General features: G+C 41.2%; 1 protein-coding gene across 16 annotated transcripts in view; it reads right to left on the minus strand.

Moving 5' to 3' along the window:
- ABI2 (abl interactor 2) overlaps positions 1–5,796 on the minus strand; it is a 157,527-nt gene extending 151,731 nt beyond the window's left edge. For 3 of the 16 annotated variants that reach the window (XM_028112156.2, XM_028112155.2, XM_028112164.2), the window contains exon 1: positions 5,556–5,791. In XM_028112156.2, the coding sequence (XP_027967957.1) occupies positions 5,556–5,672 (117 nt within the window). In that variant the 5' untranslated portion in view covers positions 5,673–5,791. Of the gene's footprint in view, positions 1–5,555 lie in introns of all 16 variants that reach the window. The other 13 variants (XM_028112161.2, XM_088021581.1, XM_028112159.2 and 10 more) reach the window with 7 other exon arrangements.
- Between the last annotated feature and the right edge of the window lie 10,013 nt (positions 5,797–15,809).

A 15,809-nucleotide genomic window follows, 5' to 3' on the forward strand; every position in this document is an offset into this window, starting at 1 on the left:
CAATCAAACGATTCACCTTATCAACAGACTAAAAGTAAAATGAACATCTTAATAGATATGGAAAAAGGCATATGACAAAATATAACATCCATTCATGGTTTTTAACCATGAGTAAGAGTCTCGGAATATAATTTAATCTGTGTTTGCAATTTTATCAAATGTCTTGATAATGACTGGGTTATTACTAAAAATCCAATTACCAAATATCTGCTAGAAAGTCAGGACTAATTTCTCTGAGGATGATAAACCTTAATCAAATCCTGAAGAATTAAGTCAACTGAATCTAGGGAAATTCAGTCTCCCAGTCTGATGTCCACTTATGTGGTTCTCTCCTCTCTGTGGAGTAAAAGACAAAAGTCACAGAGAAGGATGTAAATATAGGTCTTCAAGTATCTACTCTCAAGTAACTTTCTCCTTCACACTAGGTGCCTTTAAGATTCCTCTATTTGTGAGAACAAAAGAACTCAAACACATAAAGATAAACCCCTTCTGTATACTCTGTGACATCTATTAAAAAAAACAAAGTCAAACCAACACCATTAAAAGTTTCTTTTTAAGGGCACCTGGCTGGCTCAGTGGACTCTTGATCTCCAGGTTTTAAGTAGAGCCCCACATTGGGTGGCGAGATTACTTAAAAATAAAATCTTTTAAAAAATAATAATGGTAATAAAATTTCTTTTTAAAGCAAGGTATAGAGGTAATAAACAACATGAACCCATTTTTGATATATAGTGGTGTATAGCAAAAATATTTAAAAGTATAAATACCAAATGTATATTCAAAATGACTGGGCAATTTTAAGTTTCTTCCTTAATAATTTTTCCTAATAATTTTCAACAGTGAGGATGTATTCAAATAGTTTTTATTAAATAAGAATTTTAAACCTTTACATTGTTTTAGTAATGACTTTTTTTATGAATCTGGTAACAAGCCATGATTCTGTTAGCTCCATGATTTCTTTTTTAAAGATTTTATTTATTTATTTGAGAGAAAGAATGAGAGAGAGAGAGAGAGCATAAGAGGGGGGAGGGTCAGAGGGAGAAGGAGACTCCCTGCCGAGCAGGGAGCCCGATGGAGGGCTCCATCCCAGGACTCCAGGATCATGACCTGAGCCAAAGGCAGTCACTTAGCCAACTGAGCCACCCAGGCGCCCTAGCTCCATGATTCTTATTAGCTCCTTCCTGCAATTTTTAATGAATTCTGGGAGTATCCTTGTTGATAAAGACAAAAAAGGGAAACCAGTAATGACATCTGTCCTATTATTCAAAAGCAAAAATATATATATTTCAGATAAAATTTAAGGTACATTTTTTGAAAATTTTTATATATTTTATTTTATTATCTTTAAGTAAGTTCTATGCCCAACATGGGGCTTTAACTCATGACCTTGAACTCAAGAGTTGCATGCTTTACAGACTGAGGCAGCCAGGCTCCCCTTAAGAAACATTTTGAATTTCTGTTCTTCTGAGCAAATCCATGTTACTGAATGATTTTGCTCTTACTCTAAACCATGGACAATGCGATTTTACTATTTATCTAATGTGAATTATCACTCACAAAAAGCAGTAACTATTTTATCTGACAAAGGGAAAAAAGGTAGGGGCACCTAAGTGGCTCAGTCAGTCAAGTATCCGACTCTCATTTCCAGCTCAGGTCATGATCTCAGAATCTTAGGATCAAGCCCCAAGTGGGACTCTCCACTCAGGGAGGAGTCTGCTTGTCTCCCTCTCCCTCTGCCCCCACCCTACTCATGTGTTGGCGCATGTATGGTCTTTCTCTCTCTCAAATAAATCTTTTAAAAAAAGGAAAAATGTAACTATGTATGTTAGTTTTTGGATGCCTGGATGGCTCAGTTGTTTAAGTATCTACCTTTGGCTCAGGTCATGATCCCAGGGTCCTGTGATCAAGTCCCACACTGGGCTCCTTGCTCAGCAGGGAGCCTGCTTCTCCCTCTGCCTGCCGCTCCCCCTGCTTGTGCTTGCTCTCTCTCTGACAAATAAATAAATAAAATATTTTCTTTAAAAACTTAGTTTTTCAGAATTACTCTAGAAAGTAACAACTATAAATTTATTTCATCTACCAAAACATTAAAGCAACTCATATTATCATAAAATTCTTCTATTTGTAAAAAGGTAGATTCCAAGTCAATCAAAATACTGTTTAAAATTTCTGGATACTTCTTAGGTTAGGTATCAATGTTCATATTAATAAATGTATCAATGTTTATATTAATGAATGAAAAAAGAAACACAGGTCTTACACGTATCTTAAAAAACCCTTAATTACTAAGGCCTTTTTTACAGAGAAGAAATAAAATCAATCAGGTAAATATCAGCAAATGTTAGTTGTAACTTTTTATCATCACATTTTAGGAAAAAAAAACTTTTACTATCACTCTAGAGGTTGAAATAATAAAACCATCTAAATTTTTACTAAAAATTATTTTTAAATTTTTCACATTAGCTGCATTAGTAACCTGGAAAACTACTACTTACAACACTGCTGTACCTGTAGATTTTGTGTGTGTGTTAACACAGGCAATATCTAGTCACTTTTTTTTTTTAAAGATTTTATTTATTTATTTGACAGAGAGAGACACAGTGAGAGAGGGAACACAAGCAGGGGGAGTGGGAGAGGGAGAAGCAGGCTTCCCGCGCAGGGAGCCGGATGCGAGGCTCAATCCCAGGGCCCTGGGATCATGACCTGAGCCAAAGGCAGACGCTTAACAACTGAGCCACCCAGGCAACCCAATACCTAGTCACTCTTAATGCCAGTAATATATCTGAAGGATGTTTTTATTAGAAACAATTTAAACACAGTAGTTTCCAGAAGGACAGCACAATCATTTTTCCTTCCTTTGCTCAATATCCACACTAAATATAATCCACATTTAGAATATTCTTATTTAACGTAATTATTTGGATATTCCTATAGTTAAAACCAGCTAGTTAAGAACACTGAACAAAGAACCTTACCCTTTGTTACATATAATCAACAGATTTATCTTTTTCTCCTTTACTGGCAAAAATTACATTTCCACAAAATAAAATGAATGTTAGGTTGGTTAACTTGAGCTAGTGGTTAGGGCATGATGTTACAACAAGGGTAAACTGACAACCAATTAACTTTGCAGGGTAAGAGGCAGCATCAAAACCGCTGCTGGTCAGTTCTCTGGTCACAAAGAGCCAGTTGGGTCAAATGTACAGCTGGGTCAGCAGAAATCTACAATCAGCATGTTCTGTTTATCAACTTTACTACAAACAAATCATGCAAAGAGCTGTCATCTGGGAAGAGAAAAACACAAATAATATACCCACTGAATCATGAAACAGATGATAACCGGGGCGGTAAAATCTAAAGTGTAAAATCTATTTTAGATGCTAAATTGGAAAAATATTTTTAAATCCATCGCTTTAAATATCTATACTATGAATTTTAAAATGCCACCACACTAAATTTTTAATCCTATTGCTAAAACAAACAGATAATGGTGGCAGTAATATTCTTCTCTCAACTAGAAGAAATGTATAAAATATTTAAAAAGAGGACAATCCCTAACCCCTTTAACCTCTCAGCTTTATTAATCCATATACTTTACCTTTATGTATCAATTGTAATCTAAGAAAAACTATACCTTCAAATCACAATAAAAATTATTTTCTAAAGAGAGACAAATCTGTTTCTCATTTTTTACTCCTGGTAATAACCGCTACGAAGTCACTTTTCCACTCTCAATGTCTCTTCTGACCTATAATCCCATAATACGTTGCAGGAGGCAATGGAATTACCACTCAGTCCTTTAGATTTGCCTCTCCTACAGACTGTGAATTCCCTGAGAATAGCGCAGCTTCCTCCAGTCCTTCTTCCCACCTTCAGTCCCTTACAGAGTATAAACTGACACACTACATTATTCATTTGTTCACAGATCAGCCTCTCCTATTAACTACACTATGAAATTCTGTAGACATTAGGTGTGTATCATCAACCCTTTACACTGTGCCAGGCTATAGGCTTTTGAATAATGATCAGTTGAAAATTGAGCAACTAAACATTTGACTCTTTCCTATTCCACTCAGTATTAGCAAAGCACCCTCCAAATATGGACCACTGTATTTTTTGTATGAATCTTTGACCCAAGACACATTTTTTCTGTTCCTATTAGCCATACTTTCAACTGCCTCTTTGGAGGGAAAAGCCTTGGATTAGGTCTGGTTCCTTCCCCAATACAAATAGTCCCTACAAGATAATACAGAGTTCAGTATATATCCAATCAAGTAAAATCTCACAATAACATCCTTAATCAACTATGCAATCCTTACAAAATTTATGAGCCTATAAATTCTAACACCTTTTTTTTTTTTTTTAGTTTATATAAGACTGGAGAATGCTTCCCAACATAGCTGATACTAAGAAGGATGCCTGGAGAGATGGAAGTGGGAGTAAGGGAGGAAAAAAAAAAAGAAAAAGACCATAGTGAAAGAACAATTTAACATACTTCTTCCATTTCCACCTTTATCCCAAGAGAATTTAAATGAGAAGGGAAAAAAATGGAGGTAGAACCTGTGATTCAGAATAAGCCATAGGGAAAACAAAAGATGCTGAATTTGCAGTGTTTTAACCTATCCTTTCAGATAATTTTTAAGGATTTTTTTTTAATCCACAGAATCTTTTGCTTCATGCAGGCGCAGCTGGATCTCATCTCACCCAATATACCCCACCTCCATATACATACACACAACGTTACCACTATGAGTCTTCGTGCCAAACCAACCATCTCGGGAAAAATTAAACCATGAGGATCATTTCCTAATCCCTGCCGAAAAATACTCACAATTCTTTTTCCCACAGGAAAATTAACTATTCTAACGGGAATGGGGGGGGTGCTCATTATCATGCAGTTTCTCATTCTCCACAGGGAGGAAAATGGCAATAACTTCCAAAAAGAGACAACCGCTCTTCTACTGTATCCCCGGTTAGAAACTAAAAAATAAGCAAAATTACCAGTCTCTTGAGGCATTTATATGAATATAAAACTAAGGCACTTTACTTTGCAGCAACATAGCCCCTTAAAAATCCTCCAGAGCTTGGGGGATGGGGGTGATCCATCAATCCCCCCACACCCCTGCCATATGGGGGAGGATTCTGTCAAATAGAAAAAGCCACTCTCCGCCTCCTCCGCCATCCAGAACACTGACGGGTACCGAGTGTGGGGGCGGCCGAGGGGAGAAGCGAAGAGGCGGGGACACAACACACACACACACACACACACACACACACACACACCGCACCGAGGACTGATTCATGGCTTTTTAAAAAATGCTTTAAAGCTACAGTTTCCTCCAGCCGCAGGTTTCTCACCAATTCACCAGCCCCAAAAGCTCCCACTCTACTCCCCCAACCCCTCGCCCTCGGAGGCTTAGCTGGGCTGGGTCCCCGCCGCGGCCTCGGCCCCGCGAGCCTACGCCCCCAGGCGCGCGGCCCCCGGCCCGGGGATCCCCCATGCGGCGTCCACCAGCCAGAGGCCCAAAGCGCCCAGGCCGGCACATGCTTCGCACCTGGATGTAGTTGTTCTCGCAGTAATCTGCCACCCGTTCCAGATTCGTGTAACTGTCGAAGAGGGCCCGGCGGCCCCCCGGGATTTCCTCCTCCAGCAGCATCTGCAGCTCCGCCATCTTCACATCCTCCTCCTCCTCAGACAGACCGCAGAGGTAGCGGCGGCAGCAGCGCCTGGGAAACCCAAGACTGGGAGAGGAGGAGCAGCGGCGACGGCGGCGGCGGCGGCGGCGGCGGCAACTCGGGAGGAGCGAGAAACACCCTCTGCGCGCCACAGGGGAGGGGGCAGCAGAACGGGGGCGGGGCGCGAGCCGATGGACTCCGAGGACGGTCACCGCGGCGACGGACGGCCGGGCGCGCGCACGCGCGCTCCCCTCCCTCCGCCCCCGGACGCCCGAAAAAGATTCCCACCCTCGGCCGCGCCGCCCGCCCCTCCCCCACTCTCGTCGTTTCCTAGCGACGGCGGGACGGGGGGGCCGGGAAGCGCGCGGGAGTCGTGCGCGCCGTTAACCCTTCGGCCCCCGCAAGTTGCGTGGCTCGGGAAGTGTCCCCGGCGGCCTTTGTTGGTCCAAGTGAACGCGCTGCCCGGCTCGGCTGTCTTCCCGCCTGAGTCCTGTGCGACTCCCCTCTGCGTTATTCTCAACCTGAGGCCGAAACCCCGTGGTCGTTGGACTGTAGAGTAGGAGCCCACAGAACTTCCGTGCAGCTTTAAGTGCCTCCTTGCTTTCCATTTTTCTTTTCTTTAACCTCATCCATTCTCTTTGGTACAGATAAGTAAATTCAAGTTTCCTAATCCCAAATTTCCCGCACCCGGGATTTTTTGCACTTATTTGCCCGCTAAAGCAGTTGCCCACCCGCCAGGTTAGTCTTAGTTCTGCGCTCAATTCTCCGTTCTTTGGCCCTCAGCTTTTTGTGCTTGCTCAAATGAGATCCTTTTCTGTCATTTCTTTGGTTCTGTCAGCTTCCTCGCCTTTTTTTCTTCCTAGATCCAGTATTTAAAGTTTCGAAAACGGTTTTGCTGATGCTAATTTCCCTCCTCACAGCGTTGTTACATGGATAAAATAAAAGTTTATGTGAAAGTACTTTGAAAAATGTTAAAATGCTACAAAAATTCAAGGTAAACCATTTTGATTTTGCAGTTATTCTGTTCTTGTTCCCAGATACTGTATCTGTTTTCCTAAATCTTGACTACTCCACACAATGTAATCTTAAAGTTTCAGACAACTGCTGAGTTGTCCGTGACCTTAATTTATGCCATGCAAAGTCAGGGTTGACTACATTTGTAGTTCAGAACAGAATGCATGATTTAAACTCCTGTTCCTGGTTTTGTGATGTCTTGGCCCTCCTACAGTGATCTCCCCCCAACCTTTTTCTTCCCCAGATAATGAAAAACCTATATTATACTTTTTCAAAAAATCATTTGAAGGGGCGCCTGGATGGCTCAGTCGTTAAGCGTCTGCCTTGGGCTCAGGTCATGATCCCAGGGTCCTGGGATCGAGCCCCGCATCGGGCTCCCTGCTCAGCAGGGAAACCTGCTTCTCCCTCTCCCACTCCCCCTGCTTGTGTTCCGTCTCTCCCTGTCAAATAAATAAAATCTTTAAAAAAAATCATTAGAATGTTATGCCATTACAAATTTCTGGAGCAATCTCTGGTGTTGTTATATTGGCTGTATGATAAACACATTAGCAAATTATTTGGAATTTTCAATGTGGAACACAAATTAAAGAATATTGAAAATGGGGCACCTGGGTGGCTCAGTCGTTAAGCTTCTGCCTTCGGCTCAGGTCATGATCCCAGAGTCCTGGGATCAAGCCCTGCATCAGCAGGAAGCCTGCTTCTCCCTCTCCCTCTGTCCCTGCTTGTGTTCCCTCTCTCGCTGTCTCTCTGTCAAATAAATAAATAAAATCTTAAAAAAATATATTGAAAATGTTAGTCTAGTCCATCTGCTTTTTTTCTTAATTTCAAACATCTATATTAGTGGTTCTCAAACTTAAGTGTAAGGAGCTTGTTAAAAATGAAAGCTGTAGGATTACACTAGAGATTCCTTAGAGGGTAGTGACAAAACCGGGGGTAGTTACTTAAATGATATATAAACTTGCTTCAGGGAATAAGATACATATGAATAATCAAGTGAATAAAACAAATTAGATGAAACTTTTCTTTCAGACTAAACTTCAGGGAATTAAAAGGCTACTGTTGAACTGAACAAGCCCACCAGGTGAGTTAAGTGGTAAACAGACTCTTCCCCCATTACACTTATTTCCACCTAGCATTCTTTCAAATACTGTTTAGCAGTTAGCCCAGTAAACAGATCTCCGAGGCATGATGGTCATCCTAGGAATCACTGCCTGATGATTCTGGTGCTTTCCTAAATTGACTTGTGACAACCTCTTTGGACCTTCTCTATCTGAAAAACTTAAAGGGTTTAACTCAGGTCAGTTCTTAAATTTCAGTGTGGACTGGAATCACCTTGGAGGGCTTATTAAAACACAAAATTGCTAGTTCCCACCCCCAGAGTTTCTGATCCAGTTGGTCTTTCCCAATTTATAGTTGTACCAAGTTCCCACGTGATACTGATGAAACTGCCCTTCTGGCTCTGAAGGTCTGTGATTATAATTTCTGGCAGCTGAGAATCACCACTAAGCAAGGAGCTTTTAACACAGGGAAGATAGAATGAGATATCACCTCACACTTGTTAGAATGGCTAAAATCAACAACCCAAGAAACAACAGGTGTTGGTGAAGTTGTGGAGAAAAGGAACCCTATTGCACTGTTGGTGGCCATGCAAACTGGTGAGCCACTCTGGAAAACATGGAAGTTTCTCAAAAATTTAAAAATAGAACTACCCCACGATCTGGCAATTGCACTACTGGGTATTTACCCAAAGAATACAAAAATACTGATTTGAAGGGACACATGGACCCTGATGTTTATAGCATATTATTTGCAATAGTCAAGGTATGGAAGCAGCCCAACTGTCTATCAAGTGATGAATGGATAAAGATGTAATATATATGATATATATATATAAAATGGGATATTATTCAGCCATAAAAAAGAATGAAATCTTGCCATTTGCAAAGACATAGATAGAACTAGAGTGTATAATGCTAAGTGAAATAAATCAGAGAAAGACAAATACCATATGATTTCAATCATGTGTGGAATTTAAGAAACAAAACAAATGAGCAAAGGGGTGGGGGGAAAGAGAGACAAACCAAGAAATAGACTCTTTAAATTATAGAGAACAAACATGGTTACCAGAGGGGAAGTGGGTGGGGGGATGGGTTAAATAGGTGATGGGGATTAAGAAGGACACTTATTGTGATGAGCACCCAGTGTGGTATGGAAGTGCTGAATCACTATATTATACACCTGAAACTAATATAACACTGTGTTAACTAACTGGAATTAAAATAAAAACTTAAAAAACAAAAACAAAAAAAAACCTCAGTGCAATCTAAGAATCCAAGGCTTTAGATATACATCTGCTGCCACAAAGATAATTTAAGCAAAAAGGAAAACCACCACAAGTTCTATAAAAGTACATGTACCATGGGGCACCTAGGTGGCTCAGTTGGTTAAGCGACTGCCTTTGGCTCAGGTCATGATCCTGGAGTCCTGGTATCGAGTCTGGCATTGGGCTCCCTGCTCAGCAGGGAGTCTGCTTCTCCCTCTGACCCTCCTCCCTCTCATGTGCTCTCTCATTCTCTCTCTCTCAAATAAATAAATAAAATCTTTAAAAAAAAGTACATGTACCATGTATGTGTGTATATTATCTGAGTGGTGGGGTTATAGGGTTTTTTGGTTTTGATCATCGTTTTCCTAAAATGAACACGGATTTTTTTTTTTTTTAAAGATTTATTTTTTGGAGCACCTGAGTGATGCAGTCGGTCGGGCGTCCAGCTCTTGGTTTCAGCTCAGGTCGTGATCTCGGGGTCGTGGGATTGAGCCCCATGTTGGGCTCTGGGCTCAGACAGAGCAGACTCTGCTTAAGTTTCTTTCTCCCTCTGCCCCCCCCCACCATGCACACTCTCTCTCCCTCTCTCTCTCTCTCAAATAAATAAATAAATAAATAAATCCTTTTTAATTATTTGAGAGAGAGGAGGGACAGAGGGAGAAGGAGAGAGAGAATCTCAAGCAGACTACCAGCTAAGTGCAGAGCCTTACCTAGGATTCGATCCCAGGACCCCGATAGCATGACCTGAGCCAAAATCAAAAGTTGGACGCTCAACCAACTGAGCCACCCAGGCACCCTGAACATGGATTATTTTTCTAAGAGTCCAGTGAAACTATTATCTCCCAAAATCAGAGCAAATATTTTTATTAATACTGCCCACAGTAACATTTTTAAAGCAATTTTATCATCAGCTTGATTCAAAGTAAGCATTATTATTTTTTTTAAAGGTTTTATTTATTTGAGAGAAAGAATGAGAGAGAGAGAGCACATGAGAGGGGGGAGGGTCAGAGGGAGAAGCAGACTCCCGGCCGAGCAGAGACCCCGATGCGGGACTTGATCCCGGGACTCCAGGATCATGACCTGAGCCGGAGGCAGTCGCTTAACCAACTGAGCCACCCAGGCGCCCCAAAGTAAGCATTAAACATTCCTAGATTTTTTTACATATTAACCCACTCATGCCAAGTACAGTTGATTCTTTTAAAAATCAAATTGCAATTCTTTATAACCAATAAGTTATACCTTGGCTTTGACCCAAATTTTAATCCTCATTACCATCTCTTGAAATAAATAATGTTTCCCATCATCTATAGATCTGATAAGCAAGATTTTGGGGTTCATCATAGTTTTATGTTGAGTAAGTCAAGGCGAAGAAGAGAGCCTCTTGGCTTGCCCTTATAAATCTCACTTAGGGGCGCCTGGGTGGCTCAGTCATTGGGCGTCTGCCTTCGGCTCAGGTCATGATCCCAGGGTCCTGGGATCGAGCCCCGCATCGGGCTCCCTGCTCCATGGGAAGCCTGCTTCTCCCTCTCCCACTCCCCCTGCTTGTGTTCCCTCTCTATCTCTCTCTCTGTCAAATAAATAAACAAAATCTTAAAAAAAAACAAAATCTGTTGTTCAGACCACTATCAATATACAGTAGTACCCCCTTCGCCTTGGGGAATACATTCCAGGACCTCTAGTGGATGCCTGAAACCTTGGCTAGTACTGGACCCTACATGTACTGTTTTCTCCTATACACATGTAACTAGGATAAAGTTTACTTTACAAATTAGGCCCAGTAAGAGATTAACAAGAATAAGTAACAATGGACCAATTATACTGTAATTAAAGTTAAATGAATGTGGTCTCTCTTAAAATATTTTATTTTACTGTACTCACCCTTCTTAGGATGGTGTGAGATGACACCTAGATTGAATGTGTGAGTGAGGTAGGCATTGTTTTGTTTTTTTAAAGATTTTATTTATTTGAGAGTGAGAGAGAGACTGAGAGCATGAGCAGGGGGAGGAGGCAGAGGGAGAAAGAGAAACAGACCTCTCGCTGAGCGGGGAGCCCGATGTGGGGCTCCATCCCAGGACCCTGAAATCATGACCTGAGCTAAAGGCAGACGCTTTACCGACTGAGCCACCCAGGGGCCCCATGAGGTAGGCATTGTGATGAAGTGTTAAGCATCTCCTTCCCAACTGCAGTTGATGGCAGGTAACTAAAACCACAGAAAGTGAAACTGTGGATAGGCGAAACCACTGTACCTTAAATTGGGCCAGTTTTTTTTTAAAGACTGGTTTATTTATTTTTATTTTTATTATTTTTTAAGATTTTATTTATTTATTTGACAGAGAGAGAGACAGTGAGAGAGGGAACAGAAGCAGGGGGAGTGGGAGAGGGAGAAGAAGGCTTCCCACTGAGCAGGGAGCCTGATGTGGGGCTCGATCCTAGGACTCTGGGATCATGACTTGAGCCAAAGACAGACACTTAATGACTGAGCCACCCAGGCACCCCAATTTATTTTTAGAGAGAGTGTGTGCACGTGAGCACGCAAGCAGGGGAAGGGACAGAGGGAGAAAATCTTTCAAGCAGACTCCCTGCTGAGCAAGGAGCCCAACACAGGACTGGATCCCACAACCCAGGAGATCATGACCTGAGCCGAAACCAAGAGTTGGACACTCAACCGACTGAGCCACCCAGACACCCCAAATTTGGGCAGTTTTGAATGGACCTGAAAGGAGTCACAATTATTCAACATTTCATCATTGTAGTCATAAGACTGATGAAAAAGTGTCAAATTCTTCTGCTGGAATAAAGATGCACTATGTCTGCAGAATTCCTCTAACGTATATCATCCTACTAACTGTATCTTTTTTTTTTAAGATTTTATTTATTTATTTGAGACAGAGAGTGTGGGGGAGAGAGAGAGAGAGAGAGAGTGCACGCGTGCACACAAGCAGGGAGGAGGGGAAGAGGGAGAGGGAGAAGCCAACTCCAGGCTGAGCAGGGAGCCCAACGCAGGGCTCCATCCCAGGACCCTGAGATCATGACCTGAGCTGAAGGCAGACGCTTAACCGACTGAGCCACCCAGGCACCCTCTACTAACTGTATCCTTAAGTGAAGAAATTAAGGTAAAGTTCATAATACAATGCCTGACTGTATGGGCCCTAATATAAATGTTGCTTAACAGAACTGTTTACATCACACATCTTATAACATTTATAAGACATACCCATTCAGGGGCGTCTGGGTGGCTCAGTCGGTTATGCCCCTGCCTTTGGCTCAGGTCATAATCTTAGGGTCCCGGGATCGAGCCCCAAGTCAGCCTCCCTTACTCAGGGGGAAGCCTGCTTCTCCCTCTCCTTCTGCCTGCCACTCCCCCTGCTCATGCTCTTTCTCTCTGTCAAATAAATAAATAAAATCTTTAAAAAAAAAAAAGACATACCCATTCACTCCAAACTTTCCACTCAGATTCTTTCTGCACACCATTGACATGCTAATCAACCATAATCATTCTTTTCGCTATTAACTCTTTGTCCCCAAATTTTCTCTCTTTTTTTTAAGATTTTATTTATTTGACAGAGAGAGACACAGTGAGAGAGGGAACACAAGCAGGGGGAGTGGGAGAGGGAGAAGCAGGCTTCCTGAGGAGCAGGGATCCTCATGCAGGGCTTGAACCTAGGGCCCTGGAATCATGACCTGAGCTGAAGGCAAACACTTAACGACTGAGCCACCCAGGAGCCCCAAATTTTCTCTCTTAAATCGCATCAACCTTTCAGCTTTAGTATCCTTAACATTATTGAGTGTCAATCAGTATTTAGTGCAACTGGATCTTCTCATACATTTTTAAAATATATTAAAGAGTAGCATCTACGGGACCTAAAGAATAAAACCAGCTGTTTCATATCTGCACAAAAGTATTTCCTGCAATGTTATCCTGTTTCCTCATTTTACATTAAATGCTTGGAAACGATTAAATAAGAATGTCTTCCTTCTTCATGAAGATACTTTACCTTGAGAATTTCAAAACTAGTTTTCTAGCTGCTATTTTATCAGATAATACCAAGTTGGATATATATGTGTACGTATTTTATATATACAGTAAATATTTCAATGAAGGAATATATATATCTCAATGAAATTTAAAAGAATTCCTTTTTGTGCAATTATGTTTCCTGTTAGATATTACACAGTACTTAGAAATGCAAGCAGAGGGTTTTTTTTTAAAGTTTTTATTTAAATTCCAGTTAGTTAACATATAGTGTAATATTTTAGGTGTATAGTATAGTGATTCAACACTTTCATACCTTACCCAGTGCTCACCACAGCAAGTGCACTCCTTAACCCGCATCACCTATTTCACCCATCCCTCCACCCACCTCCCTTTGGTAACCACCAATTTGTTGTCTATAGTTAAGAGTCTGTTTCTTGGTTTGCCTCTTTTTTCCCCCCTTTGTTCATTTGTTTTGTGTCTTAAATTCCACATATGAGTGAAATCATATGGTACTCGTCTTTCTCAGACTGACTTATTTCACTTAACATAATACTCCTAGCTCCATCCATGTCATTGCAAATGTCAAGATTTTATTCTTTTTTATGGCTGAGTAACGTTCCATTATACATATATATGTTATTATATTAATTGTATTATATTAATATCATATATATATATACAGATACCCCATCTTCTTTATCCATTCATCAGTTGATGGACACTTAAGCTGTTTCCCTAATTCGGCTCTTGTAAATAATGCTACTATAAAGTCAGGGTACATGTATCCCTTTAAATTAGTGTTTTTGTATTCTTTGGGTAAATACCCAGCAGTGGGATTGCTGGATCATTTTAACTTTTAGCTTTTATTTTTAACTTTTTGAGGAAACTCCATACTGTTTTCCAGAATGGCTGCACCAGTTTGCATTCCCACCAACAGTGCAAGAAGTTTCCTTTTTTTTTTCACAACTTTACCAACACCTTGTTTCTTGTATTGTTGATATTAGCCATTCTGACAAGTGTGAGGTGATATCTCTTTGTAGCTTTGTTTTGCATTTCTCTAAGGGATGGTAAGCATCTTTTCATGTGTCTGTTGGTCGTCTGTATGTCTTTTTTGGAAAAATGTCTATTCATGTCTTCTGCCCATTTTTTAATTGGATTATTCATTTTGGGTGTTGAGTTACTTATTGTTATTTTTAAAAAATATTTTATTTATTTCTCAGAGACAGAGAGAGAGAGAGAGAGCACAAGCAGGGGGAGCGGCAGGCAGAGTTGGAGAAGCAGGCTCCCCGCTGAGCAAGGAGCCCAACGTGGGACTTGATCTCAGGACCCTGGGATCAGGACCAAAGGCAGATGCTTAACCAACTGAGCCACTCAGGTGTCCCTGATTTGTTATTATTTCTTAAAGATTTTATTTAACAGAGAGAGCAGAGTGAGAGAAAGAGAGCATGAGCAGGGGGGAGGGCCAGAGGGAGAGGGACAAGCAGACTCCCCACTGAGCTGGGAGCCTGGTGCGGGGCTCCATCCCAGGACCTGAGATCACGACCTGAGCCAAAGGCAGACACTTAACTAACTGAACCACCCAGGCATCCCTATTGATTTATTTTTTTAGAGAAAGTACGCACGCACAAGGGGGGTGGGGGAGGTTGCAGGAGGGGCAGAGGGAGAGGGCAAAAGAGAATCTTAAGCAGGCTCTATGCCCAGTGTGGAGCCAACGAGGGGCTCAATCCCACAACCTTAAAATCATGACCTGAGCCGAAATCAAGAGTCAGACATTTAACCAACTATGCTACCCAGGTAGGTGCCCCTTGGGTGTTGTTTTATAAATTCTTTACATATTTTGGATACTAACCCTTTAACAGATATGTCATTGGCAAACATCTTCTCCCATTCCGTAGGTTGCCTTTTCATTTTGTTGTTTCCTTCACTGTGAAGAAGCTTTGTATTTTGATGTAGTCCCAATAGTTTATTTTTGCTTTTGTTTCCCTTGCCTCAGGAAACATATCTAGAAAGAAGTTGCTATGGCCAAAGTTAAAGAAGTTACTACCTATGTTCTCTTCTAGGATTTTTATGGTTTCAGGTCTCACATTTAGGTCTTTAATCCATTTTGAATTTATTTTTGTGTAAGGTGTAAGAGAATGGTCCAGTTTTCCCAGCACCATTTGCTGAAGAGACATTCTTTTTCCCATTGGATATTCTTTCCTGCTTTGTTGAAGAATATTAATTGTGGGTTCATTTTTGTTTTCTATTCTGTTCCATTGACCTGTGTCTATTTTGTGCAAGTACCATACTCTTTTTGATTACTACCGCTTTCTAATATAACTTGAAGTCCAGAATTGTGATGCCTCTAGCTTTGTTCGGCTTTGGCGGGGCCCCTGGGTGGCTCAGTTGGTTAAGCAACTGCCTTTGGCTCAAATCATGATCCCAAAGTCCCGGGATGGAGCCCCACACTGTCCATCCAGCTCCCTGCTCAGCAGGGAGCCTGCTTCTCTCTCTGCCCCTCCCTCCTGCTCTGCTCTCTTGCTATCTCTCTCAAATAAATAAGTAAAATCTTAAAAAAAAAAAAAACCACAGAAAATAGCTTTGGCTATTGAGAGTGTTTTGTGGTTCCACATAAATTTTAGGATTATTTGTTCCAGCTCTGTGAAAAATGCTATTGGTGTTTAGCTAGGGAGTGCATTAAATATGTAGATTAACAATGTTTGTTCTTTCATCAGTATTTTATACTTTTCAGAGTACAAGTCTTTCAACTCTTTGGTTAGGTTCATTCCTAGGTATCTTACTGGTTTGGGTGGGATTGTTTTCTTAATTTCTCTTTCTTCT

Source organism: Eumetopias jubatus, unplaced genomic scaffold (assembly GCF_037043125.1).
Source record: "Eumetopias jubatus isolate StellerSeaLion01/CBP00866 unplaced genomic scaffold, mEumJub1_p1.0 scaffold_3, whole genome shotgun sequence".
NCBI lineage: Eukaryota > Metazoa > Chordata > Mammalia > Carnivora > Otariidae > Eumetopias > Eumetopias jubatus.